The sequence below is a fragment of the Takifugu flavidus genome, chromosome 15 (assembly GCF_003711565.1).
Source record: "Takifugu flavidus isolate HTHZ2018 chromosome 15, ASM371156v2, whole genome shotgun sequence".
Classification (NCBI taxonomy): domain Eukaryota; kingdom Metazoa; phylum Chordata; class Actinopteri; order Tetraodontiformes; family Tetraodontidae; genus Takifugu; species Takifugu flavidus.
In genome coordinates this window covers 6,327,422-6,348,643 of record NC_079534.1, presented here as the reverse complement: position 1 = coordinate 6,348,643, position 21,222 = coordinate 6,327,422, and the positions used below count along the sequence as shown (strand labels likewise).

Sequence of the window (21,222 nt, the reverse complement as noted above, 5' to 3'; positions counted from 1 at the left end):
TAGTGTAATTATTTTTTTCTGACTTAAAAATGCAAAAATAGGTCCAGAAAGACAGATTGACTGCCTGTTTTCATTGCATTATTTCTGAAAAATAATATTTCTTCTTAAAATCCAGTTACAACATCATTCTGGATACTCGTCAATAATCATGTGGATGTTTTACTCCTGTGTCAATGAAGAGCGTCTGTATTATATATTCAATTTCCATTTTTCTTAATGGATTAGAGCCTTCACACTAAGCCGACTGCTTTAAGCCTGCTTCCCCATCACTGTACATCTGTATTTAATTAGATAACCTAAAATATTTGCTTTGCTGTCGTCGCAAGCCCTGCGCCACGACTCGTTACCAAGGGGACGCCGATATTGGCTAACATTAAGTAGCTCATCCTTGAGTTAGTAGCTCCCTGACGTGGCTCCTCACAGAGAGGGGAGACCAGTCGTTGGTTCCTTGGTAACTAACTTCTCTAATATGATCATCGTATCAGATCGGGAGGAGCTTATCTAACACGGACGGCCTCAATTTTAAATCAGATTTCCTGAGTCATTAACAGCTATTTTAGGATGGAAGAGTAAGTGTTTTATATCAGGAGTACCTGGCTGCAGGTTTGACAGTTAATGGTGCGGGAATGGGAACCGGGTGTGTTATCACATATCGCCACGTCCTACGTCCGCTACCGTCGAAAGCCTTGGCAGGCTCTCAAAGCCTGGTCTTTGATTGGTTGTAGTCAACTCCCCCATATAATTAAACACTGCAGCAACCTTCTTATTTCTTGCCCTCTCTTGAGTACAATTGTTATTTTTTGCAATCCTTTCTCTTTTCTTCTATGTCAGCCCCAAAATGAAACCATAGTATCTCATGTAGTGTAAACACGGCCGCTCCGTCCTCCTTCCTGCCTCCGTCCATCTGTCCACCAGCCTTCCAGCTCCTGTCCGCTGGCAGCCGCCACTCTGGAATTGGGCAAATCCAAACATTCCAGCTGTGTTTCATGGTTGATTAAAGATGCAGGTGTGTGGCAAAGGCCCTTTGAGATGTGTTTTCTTTAAACGGCGGCCATCCTAAATACGGCAGATCTGCGCAGGGTAAACAAGCCGACCCAGCAGCTTCAAACGAACCCTCCTTCCTGCGGCGAGTGGGGGTGGTGGTGGTTGAGTGGGGTTTACCTGCAGTAATTGGCTAATTTCTAACAAAGTTATTCTTGTTCTCAGAAGTGTCTAAACAGGAATGTCAGGAAACCACAAGCCTCTTGGTCATCAACACATCCCAAATCCAAACAATCTCTGCAGAGTTTTCAGGGGATTTGAGCTGAATCTTGTATGTAATTCGCTTAACAGGGACACCGGTTTATGGATCTGTGCTGGAAAGTATGTTGCTACTGTAGCACCGCATATTGAGAATGGAATTCCAGTTTAGCTATTATCCGGTGCAGTGAGCTGCTTCCCCTCACTCAGGTTTTTTTTTTTTTGGGGGGGGGTCCCTCCAATGGAGGGCATCGAGCTGCTGCTGAAGGGAACAGCCAATAACAGGTCAAGACCCCTGAGCTGTTACTTTAATATGGCAAATTACTCCGGAGGTATTTGCCACCTGAGGACGATTAAGCCGGTCAGGCTTCGGAGCTGACACCGCGTCTGGAGCGCAAAGTGCCGTGTGTTTAGACAGGTTGAGCGAGCAGTGGCCAATTTCAATCACACAAAGGGCAGAAGTGATTTAAAACGACAGTTTTAAATGAAACAACATTTACCTTTTGATAATGCTGAGACAAGAGGAGCTAGCATAGGGACTAGACCTAGCTAGCTGTTTTTTGGTGCTGTTCTGGCTTATTTTCTTTTTTGACAGTGCTCTTATAGCCTGAGCACAGGTTGACTGACATTTTAAAGAGGTCAGTTAGTCGCGATAGCGTGTTAGTGTTATTTTTGTCCCAGATGGCCTTCTGGAGGTTGGGGGTAATAGTTAAACAGATCGTCTACACAGGGCACCTGGAAGGATCGCCACTCTTGTGCGGCAAATGGGATACTGGAGGAAGATGCATCATACTCCCCAAATTATTTAGCAGTAATATTTTGATTGTTAAGCAAATATGTAAGAACTTAAGAAGCAAACAACATCTTTAGCTCCTTCTTACTACATTTAATTGAGCATGCATCCAAATCCAAATGTCTCAGAAGCAATCATTTTGATTTCCTCACCAGAGACCCTTCCACCCCCAGACATTTGTCAGAGCTTAGGTTCGCAAAGAATAATGGAAGAAAATTGCACTGACCAGATGTTTAAAACTGTTACCGTGCCTACTAAATATGGGCTGGAACAAAACCAAAGCTGATGCGATTTTTGCAGGCACCGCTGACGACACGGTTGATGGCGGCAGCAAAATGTCAAATATCTCAAGATCCAAAGACCGGAACACAGAAGCAGCTACTGCTCAGTTCCTGATGGGTCCAGAGAGCAACCTGGTGTATTTGTGACACTCTGACCTGACTGCTCCGGTGGACGTAGCTGTCAAAACCTGAGTATCACTTACTCCACGCAGCTACTCACCAGAGACAGAGAGGAGCAGGCTGGATTCCAGCGTGAGTCCCTGGATATTCAGGTTGTCACTGATGACATGCAAGCACAAAAGAGCGAAGGAGCCAACCAGTAAGGAGAACCGGTTTAGACATATAATTGAGTGTTATTGGAGATTAATGAATATTACACAAAAGGGTCCTCAGTTAAATTTGTAGACTAATGATCATCCTGCTGGGACAGTTGCGTGTTGTTGGAGGTGAGACATGCCCTCATTTTCAATGAGAACACCTATGACGTCCCCATTTATTCAGGTTAAAGGAAATTTATTCGGGCTCCAAATTTTCATAACCTATAAATTAAGTGGAAACTTATTAGATGATAGAAAAATTCCAACTTTTAACACTCCAAGCTTCCTCCCAGAGGTGTCCCGATATTCTTGGCATGGCAAAAGAAAAAGGCTTCCAGAAACCAGGAAAGTAATAAATAAAAATCCTGGAGCGCTGCAAAGATGGAGCAAAGGGGCTGGAAGGAGCATAGCGACCAGTAATGACTTCACTTGTCTGGCCCTGGGATGGGAACAAATGGAGCCTCGCTGGGTAATTAAGAGACACCCAGGCCTCACTGGGATATGCCAGGCAAATAGGAGAGAGGGGGCAGAAAGGGAAAGAGGGATCGAGAATGCAACCCTATTGTGTTTCATGGAGGGATTTGGACAGTGAGGCACTGGTCTTGCGGTCCGTCCTAAGGCCATGCTTTAGGCTCGGGTTACAACACCTGCCTCCTGCCACCCCCGTCCCATCGTCCAACACCCCGCTTCACACGGCACACATCAGAATGCATTATCATGTCATCGGAAATATCCCAGAGCGGGGAAATGTGCGTGAAAGGGTAGTTTTTTACACTCCACGCTGACTGCGGGCTTGTGAATAGCCTGGGCGATATTGCCACGCCTTGGTGAGAAGCAGAGGACTCTGGCACAGACGGGGGCGCGCTCGCCGTCGCTGATGTAACCGTGCCTCTCTGCTATTTGGATCACACTGTTCGGAGTTAGGTCATTGCCTTCGTGTGGCTGCTTTACGAACTGCATATTCTGGCCGACAACAGTCCTGATTTAGACAGCGTTTCTTAATGAACTGCACCGGTGCGTGCGTGTTGAAGAGTGCGTGCAAGTCAAAGATAATTGTTTGGATTGTAAAAAACACGCCTACGGTATTACGCGTCTTTATTGGTCACACTTGCACGAACAAATATATGTCTTGACGACATGTATCCAAATGTCTGACTTCAAAGATATTTATATATTTAGCGGAGACAATATTTATAGCAGGAAGCGTGGATGAATTCTTGGTCTACTTTCTCACCCTCCCATGGTGCCTCCTGTCTCCCAGTGGACTTTCCGCTTTGTCGTCTATGCGCATACTGGTGTCTATTTTTACAGTGAATCATACAGTCACGTTAAAGATGACGATTGGCGTTGGTAATGTGCAACACTAAGGTTAACTTAAGGCACTTAAAGGTTTCAGCAGAGCATTAAGGTATGACTGTTCTTTCTTCTAGATGTGGATCTGTCGGTTTGTAAGCACCAGGGTCCCTCCTGCTGCACCCGGAAGATGGAGGAGAGCTACCACATTGCTGTGAAACGAGAAACCATCCACAATATTCACTCCTACAGCTACGAGCTGGAGCACCTTCTCTCTGGACACTCGGACGCCTTCCAGGGTAAGTGTTGGGATGTAGGAGCCCCACTGGGGTCGGTCTGAGACCGCAATGGGCAGAAAGGATGTGTTGCAGAAGTGTTAGAGTTCTCATTTAGCTGATTCTTACAGGCCCCAAACATGAGCAAGTTTATGCAAAAAACAGCCCACTGAGTTCCCACAGTCGACTGCATCCTCTCCTCTCCTCTCCTCTCCTCTCCTCTCCTCTCCTCTCCTCTCCTCCTCTTCTGTCATGCTCTGAAGGGGAAAAATCATTTAGGGTAACTGGTAAAAGGAGGGACCACAGGTCCTTTTTGGAAGCTGATCTGCAGCATCATTATCCAATCTCATCTTTATTTTACAGACTAGATTTGGAATCGATCTATAAGCACTCAGTCATTTGCCAGCTAAAAGCTTGTGTGCTGCACCTAACTGACCCACACAGACCACCAGCCTGCTGTGTTGCTTTATTCCTGTCTTATTTCAGTTTAAATGTTTTTGGGAAAATCCAAACCTCCTGTATATTACAACAGGGTGGAAAACGTGCTTTGGATGTTTGAAGAGCAATTTTGGTACCATGCAATTACTTTTTATAAGACAAAGGAGCGCTCAGACGCCATATTCCCTAAATTTCCTTATGAAAGGGGCCGAGCTCCCCAAAGCTCATAAAACAAAATACAGTTCATGGAAAATAGAATAATGGGAATTCCTATTTTGACAGAAACTTGTAGCCCGATAAGCCACAACATTAAAAGCAAGTGACAAACGAACTGGGCAACAATAATCATCCTGTTATGATGCAACTGCTGGGAATCTTTTGGTCAGCATCCCCTCTTCCAGCAACTACACTCCCACCTACCCATCAACAGCGTAATACGCCTGGCCAGACCACACATGCCGTTCAGAAAAGCCTTGAAGCACATGACAAATTGTTTAATTGGAACCATGAACTGAACAGATGCCCCCGTCTCGCAACCCTGTAAGGCCCATCAGATCCACTGCCAGTGTTCCGTTGCCAGTTACCACAGCCGACTGTCTGTGCTCCGACAGGTCAGGGCTCTTTTATAATGACGGGGATCAATAACAACACTCGAAATAATCTCTTAGAAAAAATCGTCAGCTGCACCAGTTTGAATTCTCGCGTCTAAAGAGTGGTCCTGCTCTCCGTGGCTTTTTTTTTTTTTTTTCCAGAATCTTTAGGATCTTTCCCCTCTTACCTAAGGTCTGAGCATGTCTGCAGGATAAAAATCAGGTCTTCCACATGTCCAAATCAAGCCAAGATGGAAAATAACAATGGAGCAACAATAGAAACTTTAGTATAGTGGCGCCTAAAATGATGTCACCAGCCCTCAATTTGCAAGACCTTCTAAGGACAGTGTGCCTCTGGAGGAATGTGATTTAGCAAGTGGCTTGCATGAAGTAATTAGGATATGATATTTGGCTGCCACATGATCATTATTCACGATTCGGGTAATGGGAAATATTTGGGGGACGCTTTCTCCCACCCTCCTTTTTCCGTTTGTTTGTATCGTGTCAGCCTAATTGGATCATGTGCAGTTCACCACAAAGCCACTTGCCTGCCGACGGAAAACTTCGCTCCCCTAATGTGACGTGTTTATTTGATAATTCCTTTGTGATGTAGCCGCTATTTTCTGAGCGGCTTCTTATCTGTCCGTTGTTCCAGGCTCTCCATAAATCTTGTAGCAACAAGCCAAGCCGATGTATTTGTTTCTTTATACACTGGACCTAGTTTTTCAACCCAGAATCGCTCCTGCTGATTGCTGAAGTTTGGCCAAAAGGACAATAAAAATACATGGTGTGTGTCGAAGTAGTGTGATTGTGTTTGAAAGCCCTTGTGTGTGTGTGTGTCACTGTTTTCTTTGGCCCATCAATGTTTTAACAGCCTAAAAGCCCTACTGCGCTTTGTCGTGTGTGGGCGTTGTCATGTCGTGAGCACGACCCCATAAACATGTCTCGCATTAATAAAGGGTGGGAACTTTTCATGCTTCTGGTACTAAATGTGTTATATTCTCACTCAGTGGCTTTACAGGACGCCTAAAATAACTGAATTACTGCGTTAATCCGACTTAACATGCACTTTTAAAGTACCGTTTAACACGCACTTGAGTGAAATCAAAGTTTGGAGCTACACACCCAGATATGCGAAAGCAACTCGATCCGCTCGGGATGAGATCTTCTCTGCCAATTTCTGGCCAGGAAGTTGAACAGCATGTAGGAAGGCAAACAGAAGAGCTTAAACAGAAGAAGCCGTCTGATCGCGGAGTGCAGTTTTGTGCGCATAAAAAGAAACGCTTCATGACGCCTCGGTTGCTAATGTACTTGCTGTGCAATTGACTAGCGTCTGGGTCCTGTTGGGAAATGGTCCGATACCAACAAGCTGAAAATGTGCAAATTGCCACCTGTCGCAGTGGAGGCACCATCGAATAAATTAAATACACTCCCATATATGTATACTGTTTTATAAACAGACAGAAGTCCATTTAGACAGCGACAACCATAATTTGACTAAGCTGCAAATGTAACTATCATGAAAGACTTTGTGTGTAGCGGAAGAGTGTCTCTGCAATCCATGGCAAAGTTGACTGTTAAAGAGGGTCCTGGAGGTGGGTAGGGATCGTTGCCAAGTCGAAACTCCACCAGCATAAACCCGCCATCGAGGGCTTCAGACTTCCAGAATCTTGCATAATCTCAGCACCTCTTTGTGGTCTCCGATTGGCTAAACCGATGTTGAACAGATGGATTGGCCACTTGAATAACCTCCCTTTACCCGCAGCTAATCCAGACTTACTACGGAGCCCCAATTTTAATTACTGCCAAAGTGCCACGGTGTAAATGACTCTTCTAGGTCCCACGTGCACCTGTGCGCTGCAGTCTGACGGAATTGTTTGTCCATCTGCACCGCAAGTCAACATGACGAGCAAGAGACCAAGTATCTGGTTCACTGTATACTCACACTGAGGAGCAGATGTCACGAAATTGCTGATCGCTAATGTCACTGATACGCGGAGGACACAGCCCGGCGCTAAAGGCCACGACACCTGTGTGTGTGTGGGGGTGGGTTCATGGTGTCCATCTTCATCATTCTGGGCATAAGTGTTCATACATGTGAGCATGTACAATATTTACCATCTGTGCAAATCGGCATGACCACCTCGTGGCTCAAGTTCTCCACAGAGGAGCTGACAAATACCTGTCAGGGAAACGCACTCTCCTGGGCCGGACGGCCCTTCATCAATGATGACAGCGTATCACATTTAGAACTGGAGGTGCCCTTCACAGAAGAGATGGGATGTTCATTTGAGAACGTGCTACAACGGGAGAGAGACAGAGAAGGGGGAAAAAAAGGCCGTCACAAGGACGCCACCTTCCGCATATCGAGGCAAAGTAATTAGCCGAGCGTTGTGTCATCATCCAAGAACTCTCTGGCATCCGCTGCGCCGGCCTGGGGAGATGAGAATCTCTCCACCACCTCTTTGGACTTGGCTCTAGATTTACGAACACTTGAAGTCGGCTTCCAGGGTTTTTGTTATTTAGTATTAATGATTTATTCGTGCTGGGCGGAAAGCCGATTCCTTGAATCCCATTTCTAAACCTACACCTGTAACGTTTAAATCCTGAATCAACTTGTCATATAAATTTTCTTGCCATATAAATTCTCCACGCTGTGGCGGCGCAAACAGGAAATCAAACCTCTTGGAAGATGACAATGCAACAGTGGTTGGGATGATTAAATCCAGGAATTATAACTATTTTCCAGAAAACTGTTTAGTTTTTATTCTCTTTGACCGTTCTGTCCAATAAAGGCATCTTCTTATTTAATTCCACAATAGTCTAATGTAATATTTTAATTAGAGTTTAGTCATTTTATTGCACAATACTTCAGTTACAAGTAATTATCAAACCATCCCTCTGCATTTTTTATTTGTTCCTTCTGCTGTTCTCAGTCACCATACGTTTATTATGGGAGTTATGTGTGTGAATCCACGTGCACTAAGGATGACTCACTGTATGGCTCTTGCGGACACACTTTTTATGTTTTATTGCATGCATGTCGGTCTATCTATATCATAATCTCTGCATTCTGGCGAGTTTCGCTGCCTGAAATCTCGCAAGCCAATCTCAAGTCACGTCATAATTTTCTCCCTCTCCCGGGCGCTCCGTGTTTGCAGATGTTTTGACCGACAGGTTATTGCTCCAGAGGCAGACGCTTGGACACAGGATGACATTGCACTGCGCCATGAGCTCATTCTTAAATTAGGGAGGATATCCGGAATCTGTCCCTGAACGTCTCATTTAATCATAAAGGACTGCAGGGAAAATGTGTTTATGGATCCACCACTGGAGTTAGTCACATTGACACTGTTGTGCATGTAATACTGTGTGTATGTGTGAACAAGCCGTAGGCTTCCGGTGAAACTAAAGGTGTTTCTAGCCCTGTGGGTAATCCTGAGACAGAAGGGGAAAAAACAAAGGGAGAAAGGTTGAGTGTCGTAAAAATCATGTTAAAAGTTCTAATTACATCTGCATTTCAGCTGCCCCCTTTCAGGCCCCATTTACGCGACGTTTTTTCCCGATTCCATAGCAAAACAGTTTCCCATGCAGATGATCAAGAACAATCACACAGACCACCAATACGCTGCAGCACACATGCCAGACCAGTGGGTAGCGGTAACAAACCAGGACGAGGAGTTCCACACTCAATGTTCTACTTCTACGCCTTTTTATGGTCTGTGAGTACTCCTGCAAGCTACTACAAGACTCTCCTCTCTGGAGCCCATTTTAGTATCATTTTAGTACCTCAGATTTCAGGCATTTTTTGCGCAGCCAAAACGGAAGCGTTGCATTTTCACCTGAAAACTGGAAGTGGGGGCTTAGAGGGTAAAACCAAAGCTTCAGTGGAAGCGTGCACCAGCGTGCTTACATGTGCGTTGAACCCCAACAAGCCTCTCCCTCCGTGCGCAGCGTCATTCTCCTGCTTGCTTCACCCGAGCGCGGCGGGTTTAGGCGGGCGCCGCGCCAGCTGCTTACTCGTTGGCATGCGGAGGGCACGGAGCGCTCATGTGTCAGACGCAACCCGACTGCCAAGAAAGCACTCCGCAGAATGAAACAATAAATTCAAAAATGTATTCTGTCACCTCACTTCCCTCTTAATTCCAGGTTCTGCAACAGATCTGGACCTCCACGGAAACCATCGTCTGCTCCGATATAACACCGGATTCCTCTGCTAACATGAACCCTGGATAAATTAGCCTGTCGCCAGTCCCTCGACCATAATTTCACATTCTTGCATGGAAATTAGATGCTTCCCCCCCTTTTTTTCTAGGCAAACCAATCTTTTCTCTCGCCGGGAAGATTTTTAGATGTTTTCTTGACACCGCTTCTTACCCAGTCTAAACAAAATAGTCCCCGTGTAGACTAAACCTAATCTGTCTGCGTTTAGCTGTGTTAGTGCGGCGAGATCCAGGATGTGTCACGATAATCAGAAGAACTCGTACCTCTGGGGGCTTATTCTTTGTCCAAAGAATTTGGCTCTTTGGCCATTTCATCTGTCTTTAGTTGGTGGGATTTGTCCTCCACGTTGGAGAATTGGTCCAGTCTGTCCCGTCTGCCTCTGCTGCACCCCTGTGTGCAAGTTCGAGATGCGGTTCTGCATGTGCTCAAGTGTCCGCAGAGAGCAGATAACCGTCCAAAACCGGAAGACAGATTTCTCCTTTGATTAATATTTCCACATTTCTTTTTTTCCCCCCAGCTTAATGACTAAGGGTGGACATTTTTTTTTTTAAAAACAGAATCTTGGAAAAATCTGCAGGGACCAATTATTGGTAAAATGTAGCAGAGGGGAATAAAGGAAGCCATCGGCTGCCCGTGGGAGCGTGTCCATTACGGGTTTTTAATGAATCACTGATGAGATGTTGATGCGATCTACATGTCTCTGCATTGTGAGTCACGATGTTACTTCATCCCGTAGTGGGCTGGAACTGGCCAGCTCACTTCATCACGCCAACCATTCAAGTCAGCTCATTTTCCCTAATACGCCCCAAGTTGGACACGGTCGCTTCCTCTCATTCTTCCTCCTCGCCTCTGCGGCTCCTAGCGTACCATTAAGGAGTCCCAGCGGTTGGCTTTATGAACTGATCCTCCGGTCTTTCATCTGTTGTGTTCCAGAGGAGGAGGCTGACTATAAATGTTGCTCTGACCCCGCCCAAACATGCGCCGCTCCAGCCAGGAAGGCTTATTAAACTGGCTCTACTGCCAAAAGGAGTTTGCACGGGATGGTGCTTAAATCAAACACCACTTTTTCCGTCTCCTGAATTTCTGCTTCGGAAACTCCTATTTTAGTTTCTGTCCTGTCGTGTTCTTGTATCCAGACAAAAAAGAAGGGCTCAAAGTTTTTCAATGATTGTGTTTTGGTCAAGGGCATCAAGCGATTTGCCTTTTGAGGAATAAATGATAGGCTCTTGCGTGACGCACCTGTGCGCCATCTGAGCAGCCGGACGTTGATTGCCGACTGGGGGTGAGAACAGCTTTGTAACTGACTGAGTAACCCAGGCTTCAATTCATTTCAAAGCCTAAAGAGCCCCCGAATCACAAGAACCGGGCCTGTTCGGAACAGTGGAGAATCATTTAGTATTCATTATTCCTCTCACGCCTCTGTTTGTTCAGGAACTGAAGGATCGTTTCTTGTTTATATGGTGTAGTTTGTTTGTTTTACTTGGAATTGCATTTATTGCCACTACTGTAGTTTTAGATGGATGATATATCAAGTATTAATATATTAGCAGTGCACTATTCTCCTCTCTCAGGATCATAACAGTGTTTTAGGAGTTCAAATGCTATAAAATCTTTAAGCCGTGTACTTGTGTGACAGATCACTGACTTTTAATGTCCTCTGCCCCCCCCCACCCCCCCGATCCTGATGCAACACGCTATTAAACCCAGACATTGTGATTTATATACCAGTAAACCAAAAGAGTAATCAGGGGGTCTCCACAGGCCTGATGTCACTATTAATGTTTAGGACCAGAGGTGCTGTCCATCAGTCTGTCAGCGGTCTGCCCTCCGTCTGGCCCTCCACATTTCGCCCTTTATGGTATACGCCAGTTGAACAACCCCGTCCCTCCAGCCCCCTCACCCTGCTCCCCGGTCTCCTGTGTCCCCGTCCTTCTCTCATCTGCTCATTCCCTGCCTTCTCTCATGTTTCCCTACTTTGGCCTGGATGGAGAGGAGTGACCCCCCCCACCACCACAACAGTTGAATCCCCCCCCCCCCCGCCCTATCACGGTATAGCACCCCAAACGCCCCTGGCATCCATGGTATTGTTTATGTTTCAGGGTATTGCTTAGCTGCTGTTGTAATTACTGGAATGCAGAAGGAGTCATTATTACAGCACCTGTCGCACCTCTGATCCGATCCGAGGATTTGGGCCCAGAGTTTGCCGAATTTTTGCATTCGAACAGGACGTTGCGATCGCGATCTTTTACTTTTTAGGGGGCTGAGAGACACACACAGTTCTGGAGCTGCTCCCTGTGTGCAGGACAAATTTGCACGAGCAGCATGTCTCCATGTGGTTTCTGAGTGATGAGTCACGGTCCCTCTTTAGACGCGCACTTTTCCACACGCTCGATCCAAGACACATCAGCAGATTAATTAGCCGACTTATTAATAGTTTATCATTAGATTTTGGAGTGTAAAGTTAGAGCGTGGGAGACTGCCTGGCACTGCCGCGCGCCACCGTAACCCAAGATGACCAGCGAAGAGTGCGAGTTGGCCCTTTACAGTATTTGTACTAATTAAAACGGGGCTATGTATCCTACAAGTATTACAATGTCATCTACATGGTGACCTGCGTGAAACTCAAGCCTGCTGCAGGATTAAAGTGCTTTGAGCGTGATGTCAGCCTGACAGGTTGTATTGGAACTGATAAAGACGATAGGACAGACCCAAGAGAATTTTAGAGAGATTTTATCATAATATGAACGCATGTTCAAACCCGCATATTTTACCACCCCTGTAGTATTCTGATAATAGTGCTGCTATTCTGATTGTCGGTCAAGGTTGTTGTCAAATTGTTTCATTAGATTTCTTTAGAAGTAAAGAAATTACAACTACTAACTAGTAGATTTATGATAGGATGCCATCATCATATATCACTGTTCACATCTTTTTCTCAGTCAGTGTGCTGACAATGAAAAAAAAGAAGAAATTACTGACCAAAACTGGACCTTTAAGTGTCGGCGTGACTGAATTCCACTGAGCGTTGATCTACTCCTGCATGTATACAGACGGGAAGAATGTTCTGAAGCGGGACTGCATGTAAAAATGTAAACAGAGGAGCTTCAACAGAAGAAGATGGCTGAACACGACGACAGTGTCTCATCTGCACAAAACGTAGAGTGGGCAGAAAGTGCCCCATGTACAAGCAATGCTGGTGCCACTTTACCTGGGCTGCTAAGTTTTTACAGTCCGTGAAGTCGTAGGTCAACCAGTAATGTTCCAACACTAACTTAAAAAGGCCAAACTGCAAGCTATCGTTGCTAATTGCCATTGCTAATTCACACCTGTGCAAGAATACTGTGAAAATATGTCCAGTTAAACACCAAGTCAAGCTACGTGGCACCCAAAAATGTAGTAATGTACAATAATCAGTCAATCAATCTTTATTTATATAGGATCTGACACAATCAAAATTGTTTCTAAATTGTGATTTGTTTTACAGAATCCCAGGGCCTGACAGAAAATTGAATTGCGCTAAAGCCAATTACTGAACTGGTTATGCTACCATACTACTATATGCTTCATTCCTGCTGCCAAATGTTAAAATGATAAAGCTTGGATAGATGCCACTGGTCTGGTAGGTAACTACTCAAACGTAGCGCCATGAGGTCTCTCCAGCTGTCGTCAACAACATATATTTAAGCTAGGTGATAATGTTAGCCTCAGGCTATTAGATATGACAGCTACTCACAAATATGCATCACTTCTAATCTCAATGCGTGGCTATAACGAAAAGCTATCAATCTGGGACTTTATTGTGTAATTCAGACCGTGTAGATATGGCACAAAAGCTGTGTAACACACTACCACCCTTTCTTAAATGTGGAAGTACCCGGCATGAAGGCTATAGGTATCTCTCCAGTATCACTGTCTGACCAATTTTCTGGAGGTATTAATCTGTCTATTGAAAGTTCAGACTTGAAGAATCAACTCCATGAAACACTCGACGTTTGATTTTGCAACTGAAACGCTGGGTTGCCGTGCACGTGTGTGCTTACTGTGTGATTACAAGCAGTGACCTCAGTCGGTGGCCTTTTGCATGGCACTGTTGGAAAATATGGTGTCATATCCCGTTACAGGGACACAACACCCTCTATATAGAGGGTCCTCTTTTCCACAATTCAATTTATTCATTTTATTTTTATTTTTTACACCTTGCTTATTCCAAGCAGCTCAGATCCACCACGCGGAGTTGCAGCTTAAACAAGCGCGCTCATTTATTCCTCTATGGTTAACCTGGCAATTATGCATTTAAATCTTGGACTGGAAGTGGAAGATAATTGCTTCATGCAAAATAACAGTGGCCCAGCAAACCAAGAAGCTCCCTGATGAGAGACAGTGACATGATAATGATAGCCACCCACAACTGTGTGTGTGTCGGAATGGAGTGTGGTCAAATCCATTCCCAGGCACAGCAAACCCAAAATGAGCATCATGCTCTGGTCGTCGTAGACCTCAAAAGCTGTTGGTTTTCTTGTTTTTCGGTTGTCTCCCCGTTTGCTCGCGCTGTAAAGAGAAGAAAAAGGCCACAGCGATTGCCCTTGATTGGACACAAATCAGGATCCATGCGATCGTGGGAGATTCCCAGACGGAGAGCAGGGACGAAGGGATGCTGACATGGAATGAATCATGCTCTCCGTTATTTTATTTCCTTATTATCGTGTTTTGTCAGAAGGAATAAAAAAGGTGGACTGTCGGATTTGCAGAGGATGACACGGAAAGTCCGGGTAGGGCTCAGGTCCCGGGGGCCAAACAGATCCAGATGTCGGTGCGTGTTCAGGTGGAGTCCACTTGTACAGTAGTTGTTTTTCTTGTCAGGAACTTCAGTTGCTTCTTTAACAGTCTCACACCCCCTTTTCCCCCATAGTTTTTTGGTCAATTTATGATACATTCTTTGGAAATAAAACCCATTTTTATTAGCACATCCTGCACAAACATCCTACCAGAAATGTAAAAAGTTAAACAGTCTTGCTTTTCTCTTGTAGAAGAAGCTAGTTTGAACTCACTTAGTCCTGCAGTGAGTAAGATTACACCATGGAATTGCTGAGCATGATAACTCTCTAATAACATTATGTTATGCCATGTAACTCGAGCCTTTGGGTGCATCTGATGGTGTAAAGGCCATGCGGCCAGTGAGCCTTGTGGCTTGCTGCAAGAAGACGGACTTAAATCTGGCACCGTCTCTGTAGCCACACAGGCAGACAAATGAAGTGGAACCGAAACTGCAACTCGCCCGTCAGCCTGACTTTAGCTAGAGTTTACTCATTTGACAGGTTTTTGCCTTGTCCGTTAGTCGGACTCTCAACTTTTCCACTTAAAGATGCCCGACCAGCCGCTGCTTCTGTTGTCTGCGACTTTTATGTGTCACAGGCAGCTCTTAAAGTCCCAGCTAGCTGCACGTTGGAGGGTGATTTGCGAAGTAGCCGCTCTGAATACGGCAATGGTGTTAGCTGGAGTGCTGCAAATGAGTCGTGCCTTTTACCGGCCAGTGGGGAGTCCCCAAGGCTAACAGACAGCGATCATATTAGTGCAGCTGTTGGGGGGGGGGGGCATGACTGTTGTTATCCTTCTGTCTGTAAGACGGGAGGGGCTGGACACACGCGTGCACACACACCCACACCCACACACACAAATCAGTGTCAGTACCTTTGTAAGGTCCTTACGCTGACACATTCGTTTCCCAGTAATTAGTAAAGCGCAACCCAAAATTTCAGCCTGTCTATTTAAACTTAAATGTCAGCGTCTGCCTTTTCATTTACTGTTATAATTGTCCTAAATCGGCCCAACATCTGAATTGGGACCCGCATACACACCAAAATGACCAAAACGCATGCGTAATGTGTGATTACAATGATTACAGTAAACAATAAAGAATAGTTTGTCCCCTGATTGGAGTGAACGCTTATATTTTTCTATTTTAGCCCCCCCCCCCATGTCTGAATGTGTGCAGAATGACGGCCACAATCAGGAGAAGGAAGGGTGTGTATTGGCATCCCCTCTCAACCCCCCTCCACCCCCCACCCCAACGTTACAGTTGCTCATGCTCCTTCATGTCCTGGCATGCTTTTAAACTGACATCGATTCCCAGAGGAGCCGCTGTGATGCGTCCGCAACATGAATACACAAACACACGGACACACACACACGCGGCCCCACTCAGTCTCGTGCAGAGGGGAGCACGTGGAGAGCTGCTGGTTAGAGGAAACGGAGGGGTCGCGAAGGCCGTGGAAAGGATGAGTTGGATTGTACGTAAGGCACCAATGACCTCGCGTTCTTCACCGTTTTTTCTGGTTGACCTTCTTCGTCGCGGTGTGGGGGGGGGGCGTCCTTGTCGTATCCACAACGCGTACTTCACTGGCACCAATCAGCCTCTAGACTGACGTCATTTATTGCTTTACAGCTTCGCTTTCCAAGGAAATGACATAAGCAAATGACGCAAATGACGTGTGTGCATGAGAGACGGCGAATTTGTCATATATAGTTTTTTAAAAAAAAAGCTAAATCCAAACAGATGGTTATTCCTTCTTACATCATCATCATTATCATCATCATCATCCCTCTTTCTCACACACATTTATTGGGTTAATTCAGTTGATGGCTCCATACACGACATTATGTTTGAATCCCGCACAGGCTAATTTGACTGGTTTTGCTGTCTGACCTACTGGGATGGAATTAAGATTCAAGATTTGTCACCTGTAACATTAAGACTTGTCAGCTATACATTAACACATGTTGACTTCAGTCACTCGGAATTTTACACAGGTAGAAAACCAAAAATACAAAATGTAAAAAGAAAATATACTACAGTGTGCAAATATCTTGTAAATATTGTAATGTCCATTGTCCACAGTCATAGCCCTATGGACAAAGGTCGACCTCAGCTGGACAGGAGTCACAGTTGAGATATGAGTTTGAAGCCTATAGATCATGTGATCAGATTGATCTGACTCTTCACCCTTCATTCTCTTCTCTCTGTTTCTCTTCCTCTCTTTACAGACATGTTCCAGTATCTTCTATCGTTCTCTCAGGGACACCTCAGCTCGTTGTTGGAGGGGACCTACACGCCGATGTCCCGCCACGCCCTCCCCCACGTAAACCAGCTCTTCTCCTCGCTCTCGCTCTACCTCCGCGGGGCCAACGTCTCGGTGGAGGCATCCGTTCACCAGTTCTTTAACAACCTCTTCCCGCTCACCTACACACGCCTCATCAACCCAGGAATTCAGGGCGGCACAATGAGCGATATGGGTGACTGTCTCCGTATGATCAGACAGGACGTCAACCCTTTCGGGCCTCATCCAGCCGTCATGGCCCAAGAGCTTTCTGGGGCCCTGGGAGTGGGCCGACAACTTGGCCTGGCCCTGGAGGAGGGCCTGGAGGTGATGAACGCCACGGAACACGTCAGCCTGAGCAAAGAGTGTGTGAGAGGCCTGGTGAAGATGGTCTACTGCTCGCACTGCAGGGGCCTGACGTTGATCAAACCTTGTGTGGGCTACTGTCTGAATGTGATGCGGGGCTGTCTGGCCAGTGTGTCTGAGCTCGATCAGCCTTGGAGGAGGTACACTAGCCTGTTAGAGCAGCTAACCCACGCCACAGCTGGGCACCACAGCCTGGAATTAGCCCTCCTCGGGGTCAGGGGGCACGTTAATGAGGCTTTGCTCTACGCGCAGCTCCATGGTCCACTCATCACTGCTACGGTGAGTGAACATGAAAACAGTTTTGTTTTAAACATATACCTTGGCGCTGTTTGGTGTGTTGATTGGAAAGCTCTCCGCAGGCTGCCCCGAGGGTTATGAGCTGCTTTTTTCCAGCCCTCGCAACAACGAACACCACATTAAAGTTGGCACGGTGTCTAAACCATTCAGAGAAAAATGATATTTATTTAAAAAAAAAAACAAAAATTCACCCTCTTAGAAGAAAACTGGGGTCAGGACTGATGGCGAGCGGTGTTTTGACATGACAAACCAGATAAATCTCCCCTACATGGAGTACCATAAATCACTCACTCACTGAATGCACTTTACATAAGAAAATTGGATTAAATAGGAATTCAGAACTACCATATGCTTTGTGTTATCTGCAGCTTTATTATATAATAAAATAATCACATGAAAGCCATTTCAAGTCATTGTCAGACAAGCTGAATACTGACTGTAATTAAGTTAAGTTTGGATACGCAGTGTTTAGATCCTAAAAGTGGTCCTAATATAAATACTGTCATCAGAACAAACAGCCTCATTACACCTGGCACTTTATACCGCAAAGTAATTCTGAACAGCTGCTCAGTGCAGTGTTTACGTTTCAATATCAAGCATGACTTTACTGAGATTGCATTTAAAGTGGACTCATAAGCTTGAAACAATAATTACTTACTGTTTAGGCGCATCCACATGAATAACTGGTGGCTCTTCGCCAGTGCAGTCGTGGGGATGGTGTTCTTGAACCTCTCGAGCCCCACATTGAAGCATTGGAGTGAGTAATATACCCTGGACAAAGGCTCTGAAAATGTCCCAGCACCTTTCCAGCTTTTATTCCACATTGTTCACGCGTCGTTATATCATTACATTTTTGAGGGGGGTGCTTCTTACCTTATTCTTTACAATTGAGCTGGCTTAACATACAGCTCTTGCAAAGTGTTTATACGTGCATGAAGAGGCTGATTCCCAGGATTTCAGTGAGCTAAAGTGGCTGATTCCCAGCCTGTCATTGCTGCTTGCCTGGATGCATGTGTGGTAAAAATCTCTTTGGTATTCACGGGGTGCAGCTGAAGCTAGTGCCGGGAGTACTGGGGACAGACCGAGACTTACGAGACTTACCCATGCTTGCAAATGAGACGGCAGCAAGGTGCCAGAGGCTCCGATCCTTTCCCCAAAGGAAAGTTAAAAAAAAAAAAAAATGCACTAATGCACACTCACCTGGAGGAACAACACAAAGCTGTATTGCCACGTTTAAAAGGGCCAGCACTCATGGCCCTTTTAAAGCTTTTTATAAAGCCTCAGTGCCTTGTCAAGGAAACCTGTTAGGTCCCCTGTGCACAACTACCGTGTCATGACAACCACCTTCAACCTCACACCTCTGTGACTTTTCATGCCTATTATCCTCCCGTCTACTGCAAAGGCAAATAAAGTGCAAAAGCCTTACTGCACCCATTCATTTCCATAACGTATGCAGCATTTATTAAATTAAGCACAAAGAGGCAACTTTGTTTTCCCGCAGGCGAGATATGTTTTTAGAAAAATTATTGTGACTGTGTGGTTTTACACTGGGATGTTATCCCAGACCGTTCTGCGGTTTCTCCCTCATGCGCTCAGGCGCAGAGAAACTTATATGTTGAAATATGTGAAATACGTCATAGGGTAGCACCCGGGTCACGACACATGAACTGCGTGTGCCGACTGTAGCCAAGCAGTGAGCGAGTATCAGGTCAAGGGCATGGAAGCGGTCCACGTGCGTCCCACCCTGCGACAAAAGTGGCGGTGCAGGAGAGAGGGGTTTCTGTTGACCTTTTTTTGGACCAGAAGCATAGAATCCATCCTAACACATTCCTGCTCTTATTTAGGTGTGCGAACGCGGGTCAGAGGGAAACGGTCCTGCCGGTGAACATTTCCGAGTAGCCCCGGCTGGATTATGTCAAGCAGAGGCTATTAGTGCAAAGATTGGAAAATATCCAGTCAATCGCGTAGCTTTGGGACCAGGCGTGAAGGTTGCTCCAGCCATTTTCTTTCTGTTTCATTCGGGTTTTTGGTTGTCTCCCACCAAAGTCAGCCGTGCTTGAGAAGCCACAGGCGGCCTTAAAAATTAATATCATCTTTCTTCTACCATCTCGGGGGGAGGGAGCTGCACGCACACACAGGAAACACACAGCTGACACCGCCCAAACCCCACCTCTGTTATCCCATCACTCACTTAATTAGTAACAGTGTCTTTGTTTGCTTATAAAAAAAAATGGTGCTAATGGTGGAGATTAGAGCACCTCGTCCTGCTGGTTGGTTTTAGCCTAGCTTTTCATTATCGTCTTATGGAGGAATGATAATAGCAGCCTGCACTTTTAGATAATGGAAACAGGGCCAGCGGGTTGACTGGAAGGCTTCCAGTCACCATGGTGGTACATCAGTAGACTGCAAGTGATTTGAATTTTTCTCTATCCCATAATAAAATGAAATAGTATGAGCGGTGTGACAAACTCTGTTGATGTTTTAGCTTTTATAATCTTCCCTTTCACAGCCCCCCGATTTATGTAGTTGCAGAGGGGAACCAGCCAAGGTATCTTGAACGTAGCATTAGCTGGGAAAGTACAGAATCAAATTCCGTTTTGTTGTGTGTTAGCACTTAAAATGTTTATACTCTGGTGAACTTGCAGGCTTTTTTAAGACAGTGGGAATAAACCCAAGTATCAACATTTTCTGCAATCAAATGGATGCCTTCTTTGCCTTAAAAACAGTAAAGAGGATAACGTGGGTGCAGTCATGGACAGGGTAGCATTTCAAGAAGTCACCTTGATAGAATCATAACTGAAGCAGGCCCAATCTATAAGCTAAGCTGTTTTTCGTCCAGCTTCTAGCCTCCTTTGGCCCTCTCCGTTTCGTAATGACGAACTGTCTGGCTGAGAGACTTAACAGTCCATTAACTAATGACGGTCGGTCCAGACTCTCTTTTTTCCCACCTTCTTCCTTCTTTTCTCCTATTTGTCTAAATGATGATGATAAACCCTGGGGCTAGGCACAAAACCCCCAAATTTTTCTCCTTGAATTATGTAATTACATGCTCGTGTGCAATTTGTTGCTTGGACAAACAAAAGAAACAGCATTTTACAGGTTTGGTTTTGGTTGTATGACAAATGATATCTTGTTGCGCAAACTGAATTGGCCTAGAGTCTCACATGAATGGCAGTGCAGATTAAGAGTCAGGAAAGAGAGATATAGCAGAATATAAATGCGTAAAGACTTCATTTGGTTTAAACGGTGCATTTAAATGCCGTCTGGGGAGACTGCATGGACGTCACATTGTGCCCACTGTCTGATCACCTCATCATGGGACACTGGCTCTGACCTAGTTGGATGGCTTCAGGAATAGATTCATTCTGCACAAGGCAGGATTAAAAAAAAGTTTCTTTCATCTCTGGATCTGAGGAACTCTTAATAACTGTGGATGTTTGTTGCAACATTATGTTTGGCTTTCTCTCTCCACCCATTGCCTTGAATCGCTGAGTCATGACCTCTCCTCCTGTAGCTCTCCATGCATCAGCCTTTAACCATCCCTCACCTTCCCTGCAGGGTGTCCATATGCAGCCAGCACCCTCACCATATCCATCAGGCCCGCTGGTCTTTTGGCTTAACTCTCACATATCTGCCGTTGTTCGTTATCCAAATACCTACTTCACGTTGTGCTTTCAGAGTCGGTTTTCTGCAGCATTTATCAAATGGCTTGAAAGTGGACAAATTCACTGAGATTCTATCCACAAGCTTATTTTATTTGCTTGGTCGCATTTGTTCCAGCATATCGCAAGCCATGGGAAAAGCAGACCTGGACCTTTGTTTCATTTTCCTGCCTCTTGTCTGCTGTCTGCAGTGTAAAACTACTTCAGTCCTCGGCATTCCGGCCAAATTCCGTCCGTGCAACCCTCAGGAATTTGTGTACGAGGATGGTCAAAAGCTGTCAACAAATTGAAAAATTACACCCACATTTACAAGGAACAAAACCTCAGTTTTGGATGCTCGCGGAGATTTAATC

General features: G+C 45.4%; 1 protein-coding gene across 3 annotated transcripts in view; it reads left to right on the top strand.

Moving 5' to 3' along the window:
- The window catches only part of LOC130538431 (glypican-5-like), a 68,883-nt gene that overhangs the window by 4,302 nt on the left and 43,359 nt on the right, over nt 1-21,222 (top strand). For all 3 annotated transcript variants that reach the window (XM_057056002.1, XM_057056001.1, XM_057056000.1), the window contains exons 2-3: nt 4,061-4,222; nt 16,492-17,189. In XM_057056002.1, the coding sequence (XP_056911982.1) occupies nt 4,114-4,222; nt 16,492-17,189 (807 nt within the window). In that variant the 5' untranslated portion in view covers nt 4,061-4,113. The remainder of the gene's footprint in view (nt 1-4,060; nt 4,223-16,491; nt 17,190-21,222) is intronic.